Genomic DNA, 24,051 nt, shown 5'->3' on the forward strand with positions numbered 1-24,051 from the left:
TGCTGCAAATTCAGTTTGCAGACATGTACATTGAGACTGGATGTGTACAAAAGTGTGAGTTAGATGTCTTCAGTAGTTTTGTTTGTATTGTAATATTCGCGTTGAACCTTGTAAAATACCTAAAATAATAAAAAGTCGACTAAAACTATACATTTTTAAAACTAACCGGAAGCGACCAAAACCACTGTGAAATGAACTGAAAAGAAAACAAGTTTAGAGAATGTGTTCAAAGGTTCTGTGTGTGCGCTCATATTTCAATGTTTTAAAGACACCTTTTCTAATTAGCGCTGGCAGATACAAAATATATTCTTCACCACTAGGTGGCAGAATTTTACTAGCAGTTGTTTGGCAGTGGTTTGTGCTGTTGTTTATTAACTTTTCATCCAATCACGGTACAGAAGAATGTTCTTACAGCGACTACAGCTTTAAATAGTAATTACTGTGTACGCAAAAGTACAGCGCATCCTTTAACTACAGTCACCTCTTTAACTCAACACTTTATAACTCTTTTTATTCTGTTGATGGGTTTATTTTTTTAAGGTTTGAAACTATTTTAAACAGGAATTTTTGGTAAAAGGAACATTTAAGGTAGAAAACACAAAACAGCACATCTGTCTTGACATGTTGAATAATTATCTGTGAAGCGCGACAGATGCATTTTACATGCTTTATCACTTACCATGACATTCCTTCACATTCCTTATAATTTAAAATACTTTATCACAATTACAGCACTAATCTCTGGCTTAAAAAAAAAAATTACAGTGCTTACACATTTATTTGACCCCCAGTCAGAAAAACAAAAGAACACAAATATTTTAGAAATCTGTCAAAAATGTGCTATAAATTAATTTTTTAAATTTTTTATTAGATACATAACAAACTGAATTCATGTATTTATACCCGTATCGAGCTGACTGGACTTAAATGACAATTTCTTCTGTTCAGGAATGAAATAAATGTAAAAACTGTAATTTGGTATCTTAATAAAATGTTTTAAAGAAGTAATTTACTACTTTTTTAAAATAAATTTGAAAATTAATGGAAAACATTCATTATATGTAATCATTTAAAACATTGTGATTAAAGCGCTTACACATACTGGTTACATTACAGAAACATTAAAATAAAGATTTTGGTAATTACCAGTGCTGCATGTGTGGCATGAACCTTACATGGTGGTTTAATAAATTCGTTAAGTGCAGCACATTTTTACATAGTCTAAAAATTGCAGATTTTACTCACAGTATTTCCCTAAATGCTTAGTATGAGTGTATTAAGGAGGTCAAGTTTATCATGAAGCTGTCAGCAGTTGGGTTTACTTTGGGGCCATCTCGTGGCCAAGCCGAGACACTATTTGACCTATTTGATTCAAGTCCTGAAAATGCTCTTCTATAGAGGCATTTTGCAAAGCTGGCTTTCCAACAGAAACACATTAGAATGCTTCCTGGTTAGTTGTGCACCCTGATGTTTAGCTCTGAAGCGCCCTCTTTAACCTGTGAATGACTCAGACCTGTCCTTTTTATGCTGCTCATACTGCAGGCCGAGTTTCAAAGTTTCCTTCTGCAGTGTGGGTTGCATGAAACACAACAAATATTGACTGGGGCCGATCACTTCAGTGGATTTTAACCTTCGGTCTTCAGCTGTGCTCCCCTGCAGGGCTCTCTCTCTCCCTCTCCCACTGCTTTGTTTTGTATTGTGTGTTTTCTGTGTGAGGATATGTGTACACGAGCCCACAGACCTAGAAACATGAGGCGTCTTCAGGTGTTACTTCTGGGGCTCCTGCTCCTTCATCAGGGCTGCTGCTTTGAGTTTGTGATAGACGGGGAATGGGAGGACGAGATGGTGAGTTGGGAGGTGTTAAAATAAACATTTATATATATATATTCAAGCTTAAGCTTAAGTAAAACTGTGTTAGTAGTCTTGGCCTCATATTGAAGGCACAATTTTTTACGCCTGTAATTTTATGTGAATTTTATGCTTTTCATTGACGTTACAAGAGAGCCACTTGTGTTCCATGTAACAGCCAGTCTGCATAAAATATGTAAGATTAAATCTAAATCACTGTCTTGAAATTTGACCTGCAACAGGTCCAAATACAACAAATTACAAGCAGCTATTCCCTGAAATTCGTGCTTATTGTTATACTACCAAGAAAGATTCTTACATGTTTATATTTATTGTGGCTAAAATGAAAACAAACTAAAAGAAATCTTAAAATTAGAGGCAAATCAGAGTTTTTTGACCTCTGAAATGAGTCTAAATGACATTAAATGACTGGAAAACATTTCCAAAGATCTTTTATTTACTTTCATTTTCTTTGTTCTGCTAGTCACAGACGCAGGATCATCGGGAGAGACATAAGGTGAGAGCATCTTTTCAAAAGTCAGACTTTTATTTTACCTGCACACTGCATAAAGAGTCTTGAAATGTGGATTTGTCTTTCTCACTGATGTTGCAACGCTTGTATTCGGCAATCCATGGAATTCACATATTGATTCTTCAAAAATAAACAAAAGCTCAGCAAACAAAGCCACTCTGATCCAGTTTTAAATTCTACATCTGCTCAAATTTAATAACAGTTACTGATGCATAATCTCACCTCAGAGAGCACATTAAGATAGTCTGATCACTTCTGTGTGTATTTCAGAGAGCGATATTGACCAGTGAGGAGCAGGAAGACTTTGAGGTATGACCCCTCGCTTGTTGTTCAAGCAGTCTCTACTGTGACAGAGTTTAACCTTATCTGATAATCAATACGCTGTTTGAACAGATCCTCGTGACTGACGGGTTATTGACTTTGTTCACTGTAAATCCTGCTCTGCTTCTCTTTGCTGTCCCTGTTTCTCTGCTTTAGAAGCCAAATTAGTGGAAACGTTTTGTGAAGTCTGACTTTTCTTTCTGGATTTTCTTTTTCCTTATACCTTAAACAGCAGCAAAATACTTTAACAGGCAATAAATGATGTTAATGTCTCTCTACATGGGTGTTTCCAGGATTTGTGAGGCCATGGGGGCCGGGGTTTTGGAGGGGGACAATAATAGTCATGTGGGCCCGTGGGAAATCATGTATTACATTAAACAAAAAATACATTGTGAAAAACTAGCTTCATTTAATACCATCCGAGCCATTATCTAGTATTTAGGAGTTTTCAGACCCTTTCGTTAATTAAAACTGTAATACTGCAATACTTTCAAAACAATATGCATCATATTAATGAATGATGTAGCTTTGTACAATAATCACAGTAATGTTGAAAGGGGCTTCTTTATTTATCATATATACATGATGGAAGACAGTTTTTAGGGTGTTTTTAGGGTGCAGACACCCCATGGGTTAGACACACCCCTGCCTTTGAGCAAGTCATTTAAAAATAGAAAAAAAGCATTAAGATCAAATCCAATGAACATTTAGGAAATATCTGATACCTTTGGGTCTTAAAGTAGAGACACTTAGGGATCAAATTTTACCCAAATACCTTTTATTAATAAAGAGAACTTTATTAAAGGCACTGTACTTGATTTATGTTGCTACAGAATGCAATGAGTTTGTGGTTTAAAGTATATAATATCAGAGAAAGACCTCTTATGAAAACTTGACTGTAGGAAAACTTGGTGAACAAAAGAAAACAAAGTTAAAAATTATCCTGATCAGAAAAGCTAAACATCTCTCTGAAATGTCCGGGAAATTTCAAAATCTCGTTCAGATATTCCTTCATTCTCTGCACAGGCCATCCGTGGAGATGACATCACCGTCAGGAGCTACAAAGTGGAAAGCCGCATCACTTCACGGTTTTCCCACACCATCGTCAGGAGCTCTGTGGTCAATTCAGGCTCCACTCCCCAGAGCATCGCCTTCAACGTCCAGATCCCAAAACGAGCTTTCATCACCAACTTCACAATGTGAGCCCAGATTCACTCAGTGCAAGCAATCCAGTGAAAGGGGCAGATATAATTGAACCGTATATTCCCTTCAGGAATGTGAACGGGATAACGTTTGTGGGCTCAGTGAAGGAGAAGACGGTGGCCAGGAACCTGTACGCTCAGGCCAGAGCGAGAAACAAGGCAGCCGGTATCATCAGGTGCAGGAGCAGAACAGCCTCTCGGTTTCATCTCCTTTGTGCAGCTTGTCAGTTAAACTCTTTTGTTTTTTTCTGCTTCACAGGACTAATTCCCAGGACATGGAGACCTTTAAAACAGAGGTCCATGTGCCCTCGGGCAGCAATATTGAATTTGAGCTGCACTACCAGGAGATGATGCACAGGAAGCTGAATCTCTACGAGCATACACTGCACCTGCAGCCAGGGAGGCTGGTGCCACAGCTCCAGGTGAGAAGGTCACAAATAATGTGGACGTGCACTTCACCTGGCGATCCTTTCTAATGCAGTGACATTTCAGGTGGACGTGTACATCTTTGAGCCGAAAGGAATTGCAACAGTAAAGGCATCAAACACCTTTGGAGCACAATTTGCAGATCTAATTAAAGTAACGTCCACCAAAGACAAGGTAACACCAGAAATATGTGTATATGTGTAAAATATAAACCTTTACAATATAATAAGATTAGCTGTTTGGTTGTTATTATAACATTATTTTGTCTTCCTATTGTAATTATCAGTTTCTTAGTATCTTAATTTCGTCCTCTTTTTTGAATTTAAATAAATATCCATGAGATCGAAGTAACCCATGAGTACAGTGCCATATAGCTGAAAATGTTTGTTTTACTTTTAATATATTAATTTATCTTTGATCTCATGGCAAACTTTTACGGAACTGTTTTTGTTAGAAAGCTATAAAAATAATTCTGAAAAAAATAAATACATTAAAAATAAATATATATAATTTATTTTAAATATCATTTTAACTGATAAATGTGATTCTGACTTAATTAAAAAATAAACTTTAGTAATATATATACAGACCTCCACTTACTAAGTAATAAACACTGAAAAAATATTTTTCCCTTTTTTTCTTCTTGTCCTCAGGCTCACATTGTCTTCAAGCCCACCGTACAGCAACAGAAGCAGTGTGAAAACTGCACAGAAAGCGCTGTAGAGGGTGTCATTACTGTTTTATATGATGTGAACAGAGACAGCAATGCTGGGGAACTGCAGGTATCACACACTGAACCTACAAGTATCATGTAAAACACGATTTTATTGATACAGTCTTTTAGAAATGACAATCTCTTCATATTCCCGCAGGTCTCAGATGGCCACTTTGTTTACTTCTTTGCTCCGTCCAACCTCTCCCCTCTTCCAAAAAACATTGTGTTTGTCATTGATGTCAGCGGGTCCATGTGGGGGGTCAAAATGAAGCAAGTGAGCAACAGTTGTTTACTCTTTGGTCAACATTTGGTGCACTTTGGCTCCTTCTGCTCCATCTTTATACCTCTTCCATCTTTTGTAAAACACTGCAGCCCAGTGGCGGTTTTTCAGAATACATTTAAACCCAAGCTTCTCTCACAGACGGTGCAGGCCATGAAAGCTATTTTGGACGACCTGACTATCGATGACTACTTCAGCATCGTAGACTTTAACCATAATGTGCGCTGCTGGAGTGAGGAGCTTGTACCTGGCTCCTCCATTCAGATTGCAGATGCCAAGAGATACATTGAGAACATTAAACCCAATGGGGGTATGACACAATAATTATTATACTATTATCAAAAGGAGTGCTCGAATGACCATTCCCATGTTAATGTTTGGATTTTACTGACTGCAGGCACCAACATCAACGAGGCCCTACTGAGAGCTGTTCAGATGTTGGTGAGAGCGTCCAATCACAGGGTCATTGACCCTCGCTCCGTCTCCATGATCATTCTTGTGTCTGATGGAGACCCCACTGTTGGTAAGACTGCCTGATTCAGATAATTCCCATTAGCCATCTTGGACTTTTGGAGCCAGAAATGACCACACTTGGACAAAAGAATGCATCACTTTCAGCTAACCCTAGCAAGATAAGTTAGCAAGCTATTAGTGCTAATAAGATTTTTAAAAAAGCATCAGAAGATTTTCAAACCCCAAATTTGAAAGACAGATCTCTAGGATGATCTGTTGGTACAGTTAGCTACACAACAAACCATTTTACTGCACAGCAGCAACACAATAACAGTTAAAAGGCTCAGGCTAGTTGAGGTGAAGCTTTTCAGGCAGGTAGTAGCCTGTTTTGACTCCTAGTTGTCACTCAAAGAGGTCATGCCACAAATGGAGCCACCCCCAAATGGCTATTTAAAGAACTGCAGGTTTTGCAAATTCTGCATTGGCTTCATTTTTCAGCCCTTAATCTGACCAAAGACATATAAACTAGTCAGCCCTACTGCAGACAAGTTTGCATTTTCTTATCCAATATATGATATGTGGTTAAGAAGGCGTCATAGAAATACTGGTATAGTCTTTTAATACCAGGATTTTAGGTGTTGGTGATTCTAAAGCCTTTAATGTGGAGTAGAAGAAGTAGTTTTAGATGGAAACAGCTGATTCAAATTTTCTGCAGGTGAGATCAAGCTCAGTGCAATCCAGAAGAATGTAAAGCGAGTGATGAGGGAGGAGTTTTCGCTCTTCTCACTCGGCATCGGCTTCGACGTGGACTATGATTTCCTGGAACGTATTGCCATGGAGAACAGGGGCATGGCTCAGAGGATCTACGCCAACCACGACGCAGCAGAGCAGCTACGGGTACGGCAAGGAAACACAACAAAAAAAACCCATCCAACTCTGCATCACTTACATTCTTCCTCCAAATTTCCAATTTCCTAAAGTCCAAAGCATTCCTTTACTTCAAGCATCTAATCTTTAGGCATCATACTCCCACTCACTGGTAAACTATTTTGTGGGACTCAGTTTGGTAATGAAAAGGTGTGCCAATCACAGTACAAATAAAGAACAGATTTGATGATGGCCCGTTTAACCATCAAAACTGTTGGTTATCACCTCCTTTTCTTCTCTCTCCACAGGCGTTTTATAGCCAGGTTTCCTCTCCCCTGTTGAGGAAAATCACTGTTCAATTCCAAGCGGACTCAGTTGCAGAAGTCACTCAGAATCACTTTGATAAATTTTTCAGCGGCTCTGAGCTGGTGGTGGCTGGGAAGGTGCTGCCGTCTGAGAGCAACACGCTGACCAGCTTCACCATGGGGTCTGCTGTAAGTGCAACACACCCAGTCATACACCTAACATGCTTACTTAAAAAATAGCCCGAGTAGTAAGGACATGAAGGAATGAAGCCTTACTACCAGTATCCCGTGGTACATTTTGTCCTGCAGGCACGTCTGGACATTACTTTGGAGACGGACGCCGACACCACAGAGCTGGACGCAGAGCTGGCCAAGCAGCAGCACTCTTTCACTGGCTTTGCCCGCCAGATGTGGGCTTACCTTACCATTAAACAGCTGATCAGTGAAAGGTGACAGCTGACCAGTTGCTTCATTTCTTTATACATAGGAGACATTTCTGGTTGATCATTATTGCCAAATCTCAGCTTGACATGGAAATATCATTTGGAATATAACACCAAGTAATGTCAGTGGCCCTCTAATACAATCAGAGTCAAACCCCTGAAAGAAAACATGATTTCTATATAAATATCCTTGAAGACAACAGCAAATTTGTGGAATTGTCAGTATTTGACAGCTGCCTTGTGGCTCCCCTCCAGGTCTCTGGCTACAACAGCTGTCAAAAAGAGGAAGATCACCCAGCGGATTATGACTCTGGCTGTGGAGCATCAGTTTGTCACTCCGTTCACCGCTCTGCTAGTGGAGAGCGGGGACGCCACGGAGAGGTTGCTGGCTGACTCTCCAAAGGACCCCAGACATGGCTGCTGCTCAGGTGCATGGCAAACGGCAGCATGACACTAAACAAAACAGGTGCTACATGGCTGAGGAAGATGAGGAAGGGAAAGGATCCTAAAGCATTTAAAGCACATGTAGAATAAAAGGGCACAAAATGGGATCATACATATATGAATGAAATGCTGTACATGCAAAATATAATACTTTATTCTCTCACATGTTTACAGGAGGAGGATCAAGTGGTCCACCTCCTGTGAAAGTTCTTGTGTACCAGCCTCCACCCTGGGTCCACATGCCAACCCCAGCTCCCCCAATGGGTGAGGTTTTAGAGGGTCCAAAAGAGGAGATCACTCTGCCGGAACGGGTTAACCTTGGTAATACAGGCTGTACACACTCTTACTAAGCATCATGAGTACCTTTCCAGCTGCAGTGTTCCCTGTGAACACGACACAATGAGTAACCAGCTCAGTGCATCTCTTCCAGTGGATAACGACCCTCACTTCATCATCCATCTGCCCAGAAGTAACATGGACATCTGCTTCAACATTGACTCCAAACCCGGTCATATTCTTAACCTGCTTTCTGACAGTGGAACAGGTAGTAAATGTTCAAAGAAATATGTTTTGGTGTTTTGTTTTTCATGACTATATCTACAGTTTACTACTGTAAACAACCATGATGACTTCTCTAAGTAATTTGCAGATCATAAGCTGTATAGAAAAGATTGAAGTAGCCAAAATGATATTGGTGGTTGGTTGGACTTCCATTTTTATGTCAGAACGGTAGCATTTTAGCAGTCACCATCGTGGTTTTCTGAAACTAGACAACACATGTGAGGACCCAGAGAACCAGAGGACACTAACCACTCTCTAGTAGCCATTATAATTCACAAACAACAGCATACCGCAATAGGCTAAATAAGATAAATCCCTAGACTCATTAGGAAAATGCTTTCTGAGGAATTAAAAGGAAGAGGAAAGGTAATTTTGTCAGAGGCTTCCACACAATCTGACTTATTTTTGTAACCAGAAAAGTCACCCCCTGCTGGTCAGTAGAAAAAAAATGAATAAAGCACTCCATCTTTTATGTACAGTTTATGTTGCAGACCTGAAGTGAATTTTAATTTATTCAATCTTTAGTCTATTAAATTCCAAATTTAACTGAATATTATGCGACACAATAGTTCATAGATTAACCTCCCTCTCCTGTCCTTAAGGTGTAACTGTGAATGGTCAGTTAATTGGCTCTAAGAAAGTGAACAAACGCACCTACTTTGGCACCATCGGCATCTACTACCAGCCGGACGGAATCAGTGTGATTGTCAGTACTGATGGGATCACCATGACTGATGGCAGAAACAACCACTCCTTCACCTGGGGGTCTACAGCTGAAATAAGACAGGATGGGTAGCTGACTTACCTTTAATTGCTGTTTCTACCTTGCTGTCGGATCCTTTGGGCTAAAGTTGTTTTGTTTCTATTTCAGGATAAGGATTTCCATTGTAAAGAATTCTAATGTCATCATCACAATAAATAATAGTACCCAGGTGATGGTGTTGCTTCACCGTGTGTGGAAGAAACACCCTGTTAATGTTGACTTTCTTGGGATTTACATTCCCAATGAGAACCAGTATTCACCTCTAGTCCACGGACTCATAGGTAGGTCTAGGTGGAGTGAAACACACAGTATCCTCACAGTAATCAAACATTAATGTTGTCAAAATTGTTACGTTTAATAGAGAAGTAAAGCATGGCAGTGTTATAAGATACTAATCAAGGAGCTAGCAATGGCCCAGAGGTAAGATAATAAAAACAGCATGGGCCCCATGATCGAGCCTTGAGGAACCCCATGCAAATGTGGAACAGAAGAAGATGTAATTATTGATATAAATATTGAAGTGTTTGCCATACAATACAAAGTACAAAGAAGACCACTGAAGTTCAGTAAGCACAATTAAGACTGCTCAATTAAAAATCAGAGTCATGACTCTTTTGGTCAAAAGTGACATCCCAGTTATTTAACTACTTTTAAAACATCATGTTTTTGTTTGTTCAAAGTATTATTTGTGGTTGTTAGACTCAAACCAGGCAATTTTTTTCGAGTATTCAATCGTGGTGAGCTTGTATAAATTATAGCTTTAATATCCTGTACTTAGCTGACAGGAGTTTTAACCATTGTGGTTTTCTCCTGGTGTGGTCTATCTGCTTCAAGATTCAAGATGCTTCTCTGCACACGCTGGTTGTAACAAATGGTTATTTTATTTATCGTTGCCTTTTTAGCTTTAAGCGGTCTGGCCATTCTCCTCTAACTCAATGAATTTTTCTCCCAGAGAACTGAGTGACCATTCTCGGTAAACCCTAGAAATAGCTCTCTGGGAAAATCCCATCAGATTAGTAGTTTCTGAAATACTTAGACCAACGTATCTGGCACCAACCGCAAAACTTAATCACATAAGGCCAATCTCGTAAGGCCAATAATCTTGGCCTTACGAGATGCAATAGTGCAAATGCATTTGAAGCAGAACTTTTCTTGCTCTCATATTGTCTTTTTGTGTTAATTCAGCTCATGTTTGAGCTTACAATATACTAAATATCAAAGAGAGTTTAAGCTAAAAATGTGGTCCCACAGGGCAGTTTTCCATTGAGCCTGAGGTCATCTTATACGACATCCACAAAGGAGCTGACCCCCTAAAGAAGGAGGCCACTATGGAACTGAAGGGCAACAAACTGTTTGTCACCAGGTATGTCTTGAGCCACAAAAAACAAAACAAAAACAACAATAAAAAAAATGTTAATAAGAAACCTTCTTGTTCTTGTTTTTGTGTGTGTCAGGGGGTGGCAGAAGGATTACAGGCGTGATAAGAAGCGCGGCTCCAACGTCTACTGCTGGTTCATTCACAACAGTGGGAAGGGCTTCATTGACGGCCACTACTCACAATACATTGTCCCAAATCTAAGCAGCTTCCTCCACATGCCCTGAGAAGCCAGATCCACACTAAATTACCCTGTCCTGCTATTAATCCCCAGGGGTCAGTAGAGAAAATTAGAACCATATGAGTGAAGGGGAATGTCTTTTTTTTCCATTGATGTGCAACTAAATTTATTAATCTTATTTTCCAGAGGACACCAGAAGTAACTTTTGTCAAATTTATTTTGAGAAAATATACATCTGAAATGTCAAAACTGAGTCGAATACTAAATAAAAACAAACAAAAACAAACTGCTCAAAGTTCTTCTGGTTTGTTCAAGCAGGTGAAATATGGGACATACACAAGAGATTCCCGGAGAATAAACTCTGACACAGTAGAGTCCTTCAGCTAAAAAGCTACCTGAGGTTTAAACAGGAAGTATGCTTATTCAGGCCAGTTTTGAGAAATCCTCGTAGGCAATGTCCACTCTCTTTCCTTTCTGAGGTCCCTGAGGATGAAGAAGAAAAGACATTTGAATGGCTATAGCAGAACAGAAGAGAACTTTGACAATACCTAAAACAAACCCAAAATATTAATCCTGAAAACAGGGAGCAATAATTTGGTCATAGTCAGGCCTATTACAGCCTGACTAAATATGTTTTTCCTTTCAATATATAATGAATACTGTGAAATTAGATTATTCCTAAACTGTTTGACACACTGGGAAGCCTTAAATCATTTAGCTGATTTTTTTTTATATTTGTGCATGCGCAGACTTTTTGATGGGCGGGGCTATGTAATCATGCACGGACTGATTTGCGCATTTACAACACAGAAGAAGTCCAAACATGGACGAACTAGTTCCCCCCCCCCAAAAAAAACAAACAAAAAAAACACTGTTAGCGTTAATGCGGCTTAAACACGGTCATCACGATTAAAATTTTTTAATGCTCTCAACCCATCTGGAGCGCAGAATGAACAAAATTTGGACAAACTGCCGAAATGCGTTGACAGAGACATTTCAGGGATTTAGACTCAGTCTGCGCTCCAGATGGGTTAATTGTTAATTGCGTTAGTCGTGATGACGGCGCGTTAATGCTGACAGCACTAAAAAAAAAAAATATAAAGTCGCCAATTTAGGATTTCTTTGGCTTTAAACCCGATGAAAGAGGTAAACCCAAGGATGTAACCAAAGCGGTGTGCCACTTGTGCAGACGTATAGTGCGAGAAAAGTACTCAAACACGGCGAACTTGCATGAGCATGTATGTGTCCACCATCGGGCTGAGTAAGTTAGGCTATCACCAGCTTCTGCAGCTCCATCGACAAGCATTTGGGCGCACTCTGAGGAGGGTGCATTTGCTCACAGATGATGAGGGTGCAGTTAAAACAGCGCTATTATTTTGTTTCTGTAGACGGCTTCTATTAGCTCCATCATTATTAACAAACTTACTCGTGGGCAAATAAATAAATTGTAAAAACTATTGACGATAGGCTGAGCCTGGATATAGTTCGCCTGGATATACTCGTCCAGTCACCCAACCCTAGCTGAAAGTCAATCTAACTGTGTGATACAGAGAAAAGTAATGAAAATGATGTTTGTCATCAGTGATAAAGTATAATGAACCCTGATATACAGGGTTCTGATTCAGTGTTGATGGGGTAGTGTGCCAGTACAGAATGTCTACATAGTGAAGGACCGAGACAAAGATTAATTGCACAAAAGTGCCATCAGAAATGATTGCTTAAGAGAATTCTGCATTAAAAAATAAATTAAGCAATTTGTTATTCACAAAAGCTCTTTTTTTCTTTATAAACATAAGGACTCATATGTAATATTGATTGAACAAACAAAGCAATGTGAAGACTTTTGACTACAGAAATACATTAACTTTTACAGACAAAACTATGTTTTAACATCACAGGGACTTCCTTTGGATAATTAAAAGCTGAAAGGTCAAAATACTTACAGAGTCAAGAGTGAGTGCAGCGCTGAAATGTTTTTCATCAATGCCCTCTAGCAGAGCCTCCATATCTCTGTAAGGACCGTTCAGGATCAAAACTCGTTTACCTGCAGCAAGTTTGAGAACAGGTTTACTACCAGAACAATTAACATTTCAAGAACATTTTTACTGTGATTTATAGAGCTGTGATTTATACCTGGGGCAGGTATAACTGTCTCTAAGTGATTCTGGTCCAGTTTCAGTTTGTCTCCAGAGTCGATCATTTTTACCACTGCGGTGTATTTGTCTCGTACCTCCTATGAATGAAAAGGATCTGCAGATGTAAGCACCACAGGCCTTTAAAGTTTACACACTGCAACCCAAATTTAAATCTAAAGAAAATACTTTACCATGATGACAGCCTTCTTTTTGTGGTATTTCTCCCCCAGTCTTTTGGTGATTACTTTTACTATAATATTGGGCTGCAGCCAGTCATCAGTTCTCACCGGCTGCTGCTGTTGTTGTTTTTTCTTCTCCATCTGTGCAAAAAGGAATCACATACCTGATCAATGAACCTGGCTGCAGTTAACTGAAGACAATGCAAACAAAACAAGAATCACAACCTCTATGATCTCCTCCAAAGCTGATTTCTTCTTCTTTTCCCCTCCTCTGGAGTCTGAGCTGGAGTCTTTCCTTTTTACTGAGGTCGAAGACGAAGATGATGCTGCTTTAAGCGCACTAGCACCCAGAACCGAACTAAAGGAGGACAGGAGCACTCAGTTAGAGGCTGAAGTATTTTACATTAATGTATCTTACACAGAGACCTCTGTACCTTGATTTGGAGGGGCCAGCGACAGAAGAACAGGCACCCAAGTTGAAAGCAACTGCAAGACAGAAATAAGTAAGGGTGAGGGGGAAAAAAAACTTTCTAGCAAATGTATTAAGAAAATAAGAAAAAACACAAACCTTTTTCTTCCTCACTCTCCCGTTTGAGCTCTGTGTAGACTGGAGTTTCCTGTAGAATAAAACCACCTTGATTATAAAGAGCTGAACCAGCAAATACAGTACGAGGCTTGGGTCTGCCCTGTTGGTACTCACATCGGTGCCCTTGCCTTCACGGCCTTTGCGGACCTGCTCCTCGATCATTCTGGCACTCCTCTCCTCGTCGTCAAGCTCCTGTTTCTTCTTTCTCGCCTGCTCCTCTTGGCGTCGGATGGTCTCTGGGTCGCGGTCGATGTACTGGATGTACCAGCCTTTGGGGGTTTCATCAACTTTGCAAAAACCTGTTGACGATTTCAAACAAGCTTAAAGTACCATTGTATTCCTTTGCATTAACTGCAAAAAGGTTACATCTAGATAACAGACCTGTCAATTTACCAGTCAGTGATTTGTAATGCCTCGTCAATCTACATATACATAATGGACATCAATTTCCAATTCAATTTAATTGTGTATTTATATAGCACCAAATCACAACAGCAGTTTTCTCAAGGTGCTTTATATTGTAAAGACCCTACAATAATACAAAGAAAAGAGTTTTTCAGGTTTTTCACTCCTTAAAAATTGTCAATTTTTTTTGCCCAAGCTGTGGAAGCAGGTGGTTTGATGAAAGGTAAAAATACAGACTCTAAGTGAAAACTACTCATTACTGATTTCACCTAGTTTTCACCACAGCTGAATCTTCTTCCTCTCCCTTTAAGGGTTGCCACAGCAGATCATCTGCCTCCGTTTCACCTTATCCCTAGCATCCTCCTCTGCATGTCTTCCTTGATTATTTTTTTCCTCTTGCTTGTCAGCTCCATCTCTAACATCCTTTGTCTAGTACATCCACTGCCCCTCCTGTGCACATGTCCAAACCATCCCAGCACTGCCTCTCTATCTTTGCCCCCAAACTGCTCAACCTGAGCCGTTCCTCTGATAAACTCAGATCCTGTCCCTCATGGTCACTCAGAATTAAAATCTTAACATCTTCAATTCTGCCACCTCCAGCTCTCTGGCAGGCCTCACTCTATTTGGTAAACCTTCTCTTTCACTTGCTGTGTTCCTTATATCACAAATCATCTTTGACACTCATCTGCAGCCACTCCACCCTGCCTACGATGTCTTTTTCACCTTACCTGTGCTCTGTCTGTAACTGTGGATTTCAACTCATCTATCTTTGCTACTTCTGCAACTTCCCCTTGTTACCAGCATTTCAGCATCAGCAGCCCATAGTTGTCCAATCAACAAGCCCAACACACTTTTTTGTGAACTGGTCATTTAAATGTGTTCTTTTAGAATGCATAAATGATTGATTAGATGTGGTTTGTAGTTGAAAGTGAAGCTGCTCAATATATAAACGCCCACCTAATTTCACCCTGCTTAAAACTACTCACAAAAACACCTAGGCTGTGATCAAAACACTTTTACTACAGAAGAAAAACACAAGAGTGCATTTCCACAGACCATATTTATTCTTTTTGTAGGTTTCAGACCACCCTGTAGTTCAGTGTTTCACACCAGCTTACCCTCTCTGCCCAGCCACTTGGTGAAGTCGGTCAGAGTCTCCCACTGCGTGGAGTTCATATGGATGTGCTCCCGGTGACTGATGTACTCATTGTAGACGATGTTGTTGTGTACTCGCTTGGTCCCTGTGGATGAGAAAGGAGCAAAAAACATTCTTATAACTGACTACAGACAGCTGCTGCTGCAGAAACATCTGGATGACTAGCAAACCCCATCTCACCAAATCGTCTCCTGAGCAGCTCCAGGAAGTCACTTTTGAATTCACTGGGAGAAAAGCGACAAGAATAAAGGCTTATGATCTTTTTCATTAAATCACAAACATGACGGAAGAAGAAACATGACGTAACTCACTCTGAGAAGTAGTCCATGAACTTGGTGGGGTTCTCAGAGGCCAGTAGTAGCTGCCTCTGGTGGGACTCGGACATACAGTGACACTTAAATCCGTTCTGTCACCAACAAAAACACAGTTTAGAGTTTAAAATCCTTTAGAAGTACAACGAATACACCTAAAAAAGACCCATTTAATGAACATCTTACCTCGTCCCTGCATTGTTTCTGACACATCTGGCAATACCATCTCAACTTCTGTAGACCTTTGGCTTTTATTCGGTTGCTTATCGCTTTGGGTGAAAGAAAATCTGCTTTTCCCATTATGACTAGTTACCTTTAACACGAAACACTTTATAAAATGATTTTAAAAAACCGTGTTTTTCCTCGAAAAGCTGCTCAAACGAGCGCTCGCTGCTAGGGTAAACAGTTTCCGCGTGTGCTTCTACGTCATACCCTCGCGAATAAACAAAAAAACTCGCGATACTCTTGCTGCGCGTTTGAGCTCCTCATAAAGATTGTGTTTTCTGGAATTTTCGTGTAGATAACGTAAACACAATCACAAAATGTTTTAACTGTTTTAACATTTAACTAATGTTTCTGCGTTTCATTTAATTGTGCTACAAGAAAAAACGAGTAAAATATGATTTAAAAGTATTTTCTTTTGCTAAATAAGAAGAAAAACTCGAAACAAACCAACAAAAAAAGAAAAAATGTTGCTGGCTAATATGATAAAATCTTAATTATAACCCAAGCAAATATTTTGTGGAATTCAAAATTTTTCAGTAATTTATTTTTATTTAAACTACATGTAAAAGATAAACTACAAAAGGAAGATGTATGTCTGGCTGCGTATGCTACATGGGAACAGATAAATCTTCAGGAGTACTTCATTAATGGTAAGAATTTTGACAGTCAGACGAGAATTTTTTTTAAATTAGTTTTTCCTGGGAAAAAGAGCAGAAGTCTTTTCAGCTGGTAAAAGGGGACATTTACATTCCGTGAGAGACTGTATTGTAAAAAGTAGATGTTAAATAGCGTAAACACATGCTGGATAAATTACTGCGATAATGTACAATAATTGATTTAACTTTTGGAAAATTGTCGAAGGATGGAACAGATTAGCTATATCTTGACGCGTGTCCGTGAAGGCATCAATTCGTCCATTTTGCTTTTGACTTGCGCCTGCGCAGTCCTGCGTGTCTGACCTTCATAGGACTAACCATGTTCGCCAGGAGCAGCGCTTTGGTGTTCTCCCCACAATGGTAAAGTGAATAATTTTCATATACTTTCTCCTCTGCCTTAAATGCAGTATTTTATAAGTTTACTTCAAGTAGATATGCAGTGGGAGTAAGTGTGTGACGTGTAGACTGCACTGTTTGCAGTTATTGAATACAAGGGCGCGCTATCTTGCAGGCCGCGGCTAATGAATGACAGCGCTGCCAATGGACACGTTCAGCCGGCTAGCTGTTAATGCTAACCTAGCTGACATTTTTCAATATGAGGGGAAAAAGTGAAATATTATTAGTGCCCCTGGGCGATTTGTCTTACTGCATTATCTAACACAGCACAAGAACAGCTAGAGTGAGCTGTCACAGCTTTCTCCGTGTAGTTAGCCACCAAGCTAAAGGATGAGGGCTCTCCTTCAGGGTTAGCAAACAGCTAAATCTATATCAAAGGTTCGTTTAATATGAGTCTATGCTGTAAAGTGGTGTTTTTGCTGTTTAGGATGTATTTGGATATTGATGAAGCTTGTCGGTTAAGCTCACATACACCCTTTCTGTTCACAGGGGGCAGGTCAGGAACATGGCTACCTTGAAGGACAGTAAGTACTTTGTATACTACTCTGGTAGAAACATAACACATCTCGGATACAAAATATGAATGGTATCACACAAAATCTTTAATATTCCCTTTAACAAAGCTGCAAACATTTACTGGGTGTCACTTGATACAAGAACAAAGCATAATATATATTTTTTCTTTTTTATTAAGCTAATGCAAAGGCTAGCAGGCAGTCTTGGGTTATCTCAGTCCATCTATTTCAGCCCTGATATCTTAGCATTTGGTTAACTGCTGATATGAACTACCTGTGACACAAGCGTTAAATTCATTAGCAGTATATACTATGTGTAATCAGTGTTTTTTAACTTTACATAGCAAAACGAAAAAGGAATAGACAAGTTAAATTTAATTAATTGATGTTCATGAGAATATTACATAATTTCTAATTCAAGCTGAATTGGGAGTCTCTAATGGAGACATTTAACAACTGTTAAACCTAATTTGAACTTGTACTTGCATAGTACCTTTCTACCCTGAGCCATAGGTGCTGTGATGAGAACATCAGAAAGTAGTGAATAATGAAAGAGAAAAAGGGAAATTAAAAAAAAAAAAAAAATATAGACTAAGAGCTGCAAAAGTGAATTACAATTATTTTGCTGAATTTTCAGTTGTCATTTCTTTTCTCCCTCTAGTCACCATTCGGTTGAAATCCATCAAAAACATCCAGAAAATCACAAAGTCCATGAAAATGGTCGCCGCTGCCAAGTATGCTCGTGCTGAGAGGCAGCTGAAACCAGCACGTGTCTATGGCACCGGTTCTCTGGGTATGTACATCTCACTGTCACGTTGATTGAATATTAATATTGATTCCAATTCAGTTGTTGATTGAAGGTTTTACTGCTTTCTTCAGCCCTGTATGAGAAGGCTGACATCAAAGCCCCGGAGGAGAAAGCCGCCAAGCACGTGATCATTGGTGTGACTTCCGACCGTGGGCTCTGTGGCGCCATCCACTCCGGTGTGGCAAAGACCATTAAGAGTGAGATCGCCAACCTGACCGGCGCTGGCAAGGAGGTGATGGTGATCAATGTGGGAGACAAGCTCAAGGCTCTGCTGCACAGGTGTGTTCAAGGTTTTCATCATTATATCATTTTATCAGTGTGATGATCATCATCTTCATCATCTCACTGTGAAAGGATGTGAATGTAGTCTAGTGTTTGGCTTCACTCAGCAGGTATTTAGGGATATTTAGCTTTTTTTTTCTGTCCTTTATGCTATGTGAATATTGGTTATTTTATTCCATGGAAGGTGTATTAAAGTAATATTTAGGCTACCTCAATGTTTTGTTTTTAATTCCTTTTTTGGGGGGTTGAGGGTATAATTTTATCTCGCACAGGAGCTGTTTGTCTGCTGTTACCTTACTGGGTTGATTTGTATTATTGTGTGACCTTGATATTTTAATTTGTTAGTTCATGCATTAAAACTCAAAGGTCACAGAAGCAGAACTGCAGCTCTGCAGCAATGTAATTCTGTTTTTTGCAGTGGAGTCTGGCTTTAAGAAGGCTGCTTCTTTCCTCTGAGCTTTGACTCTTGTCACATGCACAGTTATGACACAAAGTTAACGTAAACCTTCAAACTCTGGATTGGAGGCGTGTCTCCTTCCATACTGTAGGACAGCTTTGATGGCAAGCTCAAGCTGTAGACTGAGGATCTAGTCTAAGACTGATTACTGAGCTCTGATCACAACGACTATTGTTCTGCCTTAGAACTCATGGAAAACACATCATGTTGAACTGCAAGGAGATTGGCCGCAAGCCCCCCACCTTTGGTGACGCTTCAGTTATTGCTGCTGAGCTCCTCAACTCCGGATATGAGTTTGACCAGGGTTCTGTCATCTTCAATAGATTCAGGTACAAACAGGCTTTGAGCTTTCACTGTTTTCCTTCTGTTTTATTATCCAGATCAAAGCTAACTGACCCTCCCTGTCATGCAGGTCTGTTATCTCCTACAAGACGGACCAGAAGCCCATTTATTCCATAGACACAGTTGCTAACTCAGGTAGCACCAGTTGTTTTGTTAAATCAGTTTAACGCGGAGCCATCAGAGATGTTGATCATCTCTCTTCTCCCTCAACAGAGAGCATGGGCATCTATGATGACATTGATGCTGATGTGTTAAGGAACTACCAGGAGTTCACTCTGGTCAACATCATCTACCTGGCCCTGAGGGAGTCGTCCACCAGCGAGCAGAGCGCCAGGATGACTGCTATGGACAGCGCCAGCAACAACGCCTGTAAGAATCTGAACTTCCTGCCAAACGTGCAGTCTTTTATTGTTTTCTTCTAGAAGTCAGAGTGGTGCTGATACTGTTTCTCATTTTAAAAGATGCACTGATGTTAGAATATTTCTTTAACAGTTATCATCCAACAGCTATGTCGCCTTTGGAAACAACATCTAAATATATAAGCAGTAGCTAGCATAGCAGCTAATATGAGATGTTTCATAACACTGTCATGAGAAAGCTTAAGTGTTTAAAGACCGATAAGGTGGTCATAGCAGTTTATGGAAAGTTACTTATAGCATAAGTGCTGAGTATTTCTGGGTTTAGCATTTCAAATAGGTTTAATTCAAATTAACTTAAAATTATTGGGAAATAGCCTTCATTTACAGTATAACACCAGCATTATCTATAGATGCAAGTAATTAAAGATGCATAACAAAAAGGAACCCAAATAAAATGACAAATTGCATAAGAGGTTCGAAGGGAAATTCTAGTACAGAGCCCAAGTTTAACTTTAGGTTACCAGAAAACTCACAGAAACTAAAAATGGTTCATCCAAGCTCAAGCAGGCTTGAGGGACTTCCTTGGTTGCTCTTCCAGTTTCAGCCTGCTAACAAGGGCACTTTTAGGTCTTTAGATTCATGTCATTGCTAAAGGAGTTGTTTTTGTCAAATCAAGCAAGTTGAAGACACGTCTTGGATCTTGGTAGACATTGAAATGGGGCATGTTATAGACAAATGTAAGCAGATTTGGTATGTTAATGATTATTAATGGTAACAGAATCCAAAGTCATGATGACTGGGTTTTTATCCCTCAGTTGTAAAAGGCTGATGGGGTATTATTGCAACCCCGCCGGGTGGGTGGATGGTATAGACATGAAAGTTTGTGAATACGATGACTCAAGAAGGAAGTCGCCTTGGATTTTAAAATTCTTGCATCTACATCAACTAAGGGGTGATGGCTTTTCAAATTGATACCATAGGTGCATCTAATAGGAGGCTGACGGGCAGCAGTGGTGGCTGCCAGTGTTTCTTCTTTAAAATGCTCTTAAAGGCTTCAAACAATGACAAATAGAAAACAAGCTGAGAGGAGTTGGAGGCGATGGGTTTCTATAACTGTAACGTGTTATGATTTAGTTTGTGCTGAGTCATGCTTTTAATCCTTCCACCATAAAGATTTAAATTTGACCGTGACTGATTTTTCTCTCCCTTCGCTTCAGCTGAGATGATTGACAAGCTGACCCTCACCTTCAACCGTACCAGACAGGCCGTCATCACCAAGGAGCTCATTGAGATCATCTCTGGAGCCGCTGCTTTGTAAGTTTTAACCACGTCTTCAATTTTCTCTCCCACTTTTCTATCTTCCTCCATCCATTTACAATTTTTCCTGTGACTCATCCCTTCATTATGATCCTCATTCACTCTAACTTCCCTTCACTCTTAACTTTCTGACCTCGGAAACCCCCCCCCCCCCCCCCCCCCTTTTTTTTTTTTTTTTTTCTCCTCCCAAAAGATTCCCACTTAGCTATGCATGTCTTTAAATTCCCAAAAGCTGTCAGATTCTTTCATGACTAATTCTCCTCTCCGACCTAATCTACTCCTCCTCAACCTCTGCTGAACTCAGGAACTGAGGCTGGTCTTAACAGAGGAGGTAACAGTGGTAGACTGTAATGTAAAGAGCCCCACTGGGCTAGTGTAATGAAAACTAGCTGTGGAAGGGTCCTAAGTTCTAGTAAAGTAGACTAGAAATTTGACAGAGTAGTTTTCAGAGTTGTGGATTTCATTTTTAAATGTTTGAAACTTGTTCCTAACCTTTCCTTTTCTTTTTGCAGATAAACTGGTGGGATCTTCATTTCCATTATCTCTTCAAAGTACTTCAGACATGTTATTGTCCAGAGTCTAATGAACATTTGCGCTTGTATTTGTAAAATATATGGAGAAAATAAAGCTCTTACACAGAACGTCACCCTTTCATCACTTCCTGTATCTGTTTTTCCTCCAAATAAACTCTGATAGATGAGATGAATGTCGACACTCCAGTGAGATTTATTAAGTGGTTTTATAATGGCTTTGCTGTTTTGATGGAAATGCATTTGCTCAGTGGCTCCAGCTTGGCGTGCTTGTAATTCTTGAGATATTTCTGTACGAATATGCATTTGACCTCAATGCTTCTCTTATTATACCTTATCGATATCAGCCATGATACGCTATATTGTCAAAAATCACTTACATGGAAACTGGTGTATAAAAAGCAAGCAGCTAGACATACAGACTACCACTAAATATTCCACAGTCAATTGTTAGTGAAAAGTGGAAGCAACTCGGCCATGAAGTGGTCAGCCACATAAAGCAGGGTCAGCAGATGCCAAGGCGCATGGTGAACTCTGTGCACTAACTTTCTGCAGAAGCAATCGCTGCAGACCTCCAGACTTCATGTGGCAATCACATTAGCTCAGAAGAACAGAACTTCATGGAATGGGTTTCCATGACCAAGTAGCTGCATCCAAGCCTTGCATCACTAAGTGCAATGAAATCTGTTTGATGCCGCCTCTGGACTTGAGCAGCGGAGACATGTTCTCTTAATGTTTTAGAACACTAAGACATTTTGGACATTTTCATGCTCCTAACTTTGTGGGAACAGTTTGGGGTTGGACCCTTTCTGTTCCAACATAACTGCAACAGTGCACAAAGCAGGTCCCTAAAGAAATGTATGGGTGAGTTTAGTGTCGAAGAACTTGACTGGTCTGCACAGAGTCTCGACTTTAACTCGATAGAACACCTTTGGGCTGAATTGTAGTGGAGACTGTGACCCAGGACGTCTGACCTCACAAATGTGCTTCTGGAAGAATGGTCAGAAATTCCCATAAACACTCCTAAACCTTCTGAAATGCCTTCCCAGAAGAGTTGAAGCTGTTGTAGCTTTAAATCGTGGGCAGACATTAAACCCTATCGATTAAGAATGGGATGTCAGTCATGTTCATAAGTGTGTGTGAAGGCAGATGAGTGAGTTAGTGTCTGAAAGAGTGTTTGAGGTGTTGAGTGGATTCATTCATTCCACACTCCACTTCAGTTTGGTGCTTTATGGGAACCAGGCTACGTTTAAAAAGTTGTTGCAACTGAGCTTTAATGAAACAAAGTAAATGTTAAAGGTATATTTCAGCTCTCAAAGCTGTCAGTCTGTCAGTGCCTTTAATCTTGCAGTTGATCAGTGAACATTACACAGTTTTTTTTCTTCTTCTTCTTACATGGTCAATAGTGCAGACTTTGCACTAACCAATAAAGTGTACTTATTTCACACAGTGATTTTGTTTGGCGGGCACTCTCATTTAAAAAATCTCAACAAACTAACAAAAGTATAAACGACAAACAAATGCCCCGACTTCCTTATCATGCATAGGTTATTTATTGCTTAGACGGTCGTCAGCCTGTGGATAATCACAGTGTAAATTGGTGGCTTGCTGTTCCTTTAGAGACCACCAGGTGTTGCTCTGTGATCAGAAATGTGAGGTCTTCGAGCCCAACGCAACAACCTGCATTTACTTGTAAAGTAGTGCTCTTGTATGTGTAACAGCAAAATGACATGTAACACCTCTGGTTAGTTCTGCTTAATTAATCCACTGCATTCAGATTTAACCTGTGATGTGAGTCCAGCTGTGTAGGCTGGGTCTTCTGGTTTCTCATGTTAATGTGGGCTAAAGTTAGAGGGCAATAGCTTCTTCCAAATATAGACAGAAAACAGAAGACTCTTGTGGTTTGCATTTATTGTTTATGGTTCTGTGGATGCCTGTGTGTGTGTGCTTATATGTCCTGCAGACCTTGTTTGTCTATTGTATTTGTGCTTGTTATTGTTTACTCCTGAGGGTAGCAGGGAGCGATTGCATCTGAACACTGAAATTACAGCGATGCCAGACTCTGATAATCGCAGTCAGAGAGCAGCAGCCTTCTCATCTCCCCCCCTCACCGCTGAGGCCCAGTACTCCAACATTACATGGACGTGGGTGACGGTGGGTAAGGGGAACACTGGGAAGTGGGGTTTTTTTGTGGGTTTTTTTTTTGCTGGGAAATGTGAGAGTTTTGGATAATGGCTCGATAGTGAAAACAGAGTGGACTGTGTGTGTCTTGTAAAAAAGTAAAATAAAAAAAAATTGTGTAGTTGAAAAGTCACTGCAGAAATAGGACGTCCACTATAAAGGGCTTACTGACAGAGATAGTGCACTGAGGTTTGTTTTCCTTTCCGGCAGCAAAGTGTGAAGTCTGAGAAGTTATCTCTGCAGAAATAATTTTCTTTTCTGTCTTGATGATTGCAAGGAAGAGAGTACATCTACCATAATGCAAGCCAAACACTGCGAGGTATTCGACATATCAGTCGTTTGAAGGCTTTAGTCGAAGTAAAAAGTAGGATGTCTTTAAGGTCTCAGTGCTGAGAATTCAAATGATGGAGAAAATGTGTGAAAGAATATTAACTTTAAATATATTACCTTATATGGACGACATGTCAAGCTGAAAAAAAAAGTCTTTTTTTCTCA

General features: G+C 39.9%; 3 protein-coding genes across 4 annotated transcripts; 2 read left to right on the top strand and 1 right to left on the bottom strand.

Annotated features, from left to right (window-relative positions):
• The first annotated feature begins 1,607 nt into the window (after positions 1 to 1,607).
• On the top strand, positions 1,608 to 11,002 carry itih2 (inter-alpha-trypsin inhibitor heavy chain 2). Its single transcript, XM_084909778.1, has 21 exons — positions 1,608 to 1,845; positions 2,333 to 2,365; positions 2,651 to 2,689; positions 3,728 to 3,900; positions 3,975 to 4,079; positions 4,163 to 4,325; positions 4,396 to 4,503; positions 4,983 to 5,111; positions 5,202 to 5,318; positions 5,466 to 5,634; positions 5,722 to 5,847; positions 6,493 to 6,674; positions 6,953 to 7,138; positions 7,259 to 7,398; positions 7,648 to 7,820; positions 8,011 to 8,157; positions 8,267 to 8,380; positions 9,000 to 9,189; positions 9,269 to 9,441; positions 10,412 to 10,523; positions 10,615 to 11,002. Exons 1-21 carry the CDS (start codon positions 1,720 to 1,722, stop codon positions 10,760 to 10,762), a joined length of 2,853 nt encoding a protein of 950 aa, XP_084765904.1. The 5' UTR covers positions 1,608 to 1,719; the 3' UTR covers positions 10,763 to 11,002.
• kin (Kin17 DNA and RNA binding protein) lies at positions 9,491 to 15,929 on the bottom strand. The gene is made up of 12 exons (XM_084909779.1): positions 15,675 to 15,929; positions 15,489 to 15,583; positions 15,358 to 15,401; positions 15,140 to 15,262; positions 13,731 to 13,915; positions 13,599 to 13,647; positions 13,465 to 13,516; positions 13,256 to 13,388; positions 13,043 to 13,171; positions 12,850 to 12,949; positions 12,660 to 12,760; positions 9,491 to 11,199 (listed from the first exon to the last, which is right to left on the bottom strand). The coding sequence occupies exons 1-12, from the start codon at positions 15,786 to 15,788 to the stop codon at positions 11,140 to 11,142; spliced, it is 1,185 nt and encodes a 394-aa protein (XP_084765905.1). The 5' UTR covers positions 15,789 to 15,929; the 3' UTR covers positions 9,491 to 11,139.
• Positions 15,930 to 16,608: 679 nt separating this feature from the next.
• On the top strand, positions 16,609 to 21,551 carry atp5f1c (ATP synthase F1 subunit gamma). 2 transcript variants are annotated; one of them, XM_084910668.1, is made up of 9 exons: positions 16,609 to 16,729; positions 17,255 to 17,289; positions 17,942 to 18,073; positions 18,160 to 18,367; positions 19,013 to 19,156; positions 19,240 to 19,304; positions 19,383 to 19,538; positions 20,746 to 20,842; positions 21,358 to 21,551. In XM_084910668.1, the coding sequence occupies exons 1-9, from the start codon at positions 16,689 to 16,691 to the stop codon at positions 21,359 to 21,361; spliced, it is 882 nt and encodes a 293-aa protein (XP_084766794.1). In that variant the 5' UTR covers positions 16,609 to 16,688; the 3' UTR covers positions 21,362 to 21,551. The 2 variants fall into 2 exon arrangements, with proteins under 2 accessions (XP_084766794.1, XP_084766795.1); XM_084910669.1 differs by lacking the exon at positions 21,358 to 21,551 and having other exon boundaries at positions 20,746 to 20,846.
• Positions 21,552 to 24,051: the final 2,500 nt, after the last annotated feature.

This window comes from Perissodus microlepis, chromosome 17 (assembly GCF_051167445.1).
Source record: "Perissodus microlepis isolate ML-2025 ecotype Zambia chromosome 17, ASM5116744v1, whole genome shotgun sequence".
Lineage (NCBI taxonomy): Eukaryota > Metazoa > Chordata > Actinopteri > Cichliformes > Cichlidae > Perissodus > Perissodus microlepis.

What these genes read in the sequence shown, in the direction of transcription:
- kin (XM_084909779.1), bottom strand. Translation starts at nt 15,788, where the DNA reads ATGGGAAAAGCAGATTTTCTTTCACCCAAAGCGATAAGCAACCGAATA. An exon ending in AGAAACAATGCAGGGACGAG is followed by an intron (nt 15,584 to 15,674) that starts GTAAGATGTTCA and finishes TGTTGGTGACAG; the next exon opens with AACGGATTTAAGTGTCACTG. An exon ending in TTCATGGACTACTTCTCAGA is followed by an intron (nt 15,402 to 15,488) that starts GTGAGTTACGTC and finishes CTTTTCTCCCAG; the next exon opens with TGAATTCAAAAGTGACTTCC.
- atp5f1c (XM_084910668.1), top strand. Translation starts at nt 16,689, where the DNA reads ATGTTCGCCAGGAGCAGCGCTTTGGTGTTCTCCCCACAATG. An exon ending in CTCAAGGCTCTGCTGCACAG is followed by an intron (nt 18,368 to 19,012) that starts GTGTGTTCAAGG and finishes GTTCTGCCTTAG; the next exon opens with AACTCATGGAAAACACATCA. An exon ending in AGACACAGTTGCTAACTCAG is followed by an intron (nt 19,305 to 19,382) that starts GTAGCACCAGTT and finishes CTCCCTCAACAG; the next exon opens with AGAGCATGGGCATCTATGAT.
- itih2 (XM_084909778.1), top strand. Translation starts at nt 1,720, where the DNA reads ATGTGTACACGAGCCCACAGACCTAGAAACATGAGGCGTCTTCAGGTG. An exon ending in ATCATCGGGAGAGACATAAG is followed by an intron (nt 2,366 to 2,650) that starts GTGAGAGCATCT and finishes TGTGTATTTCAG; the next exon opens with AGAGCGATATTGACCAGTGA. An exon ending in GCCGGAACGGGTTAACCTTG is followed by an intron (nt 8,158 to 8,266) that starts GTAATACAGGCT and finishes CATCTCTTCCAG; the next exon opens with TGGATAACGACCCTCACTTC.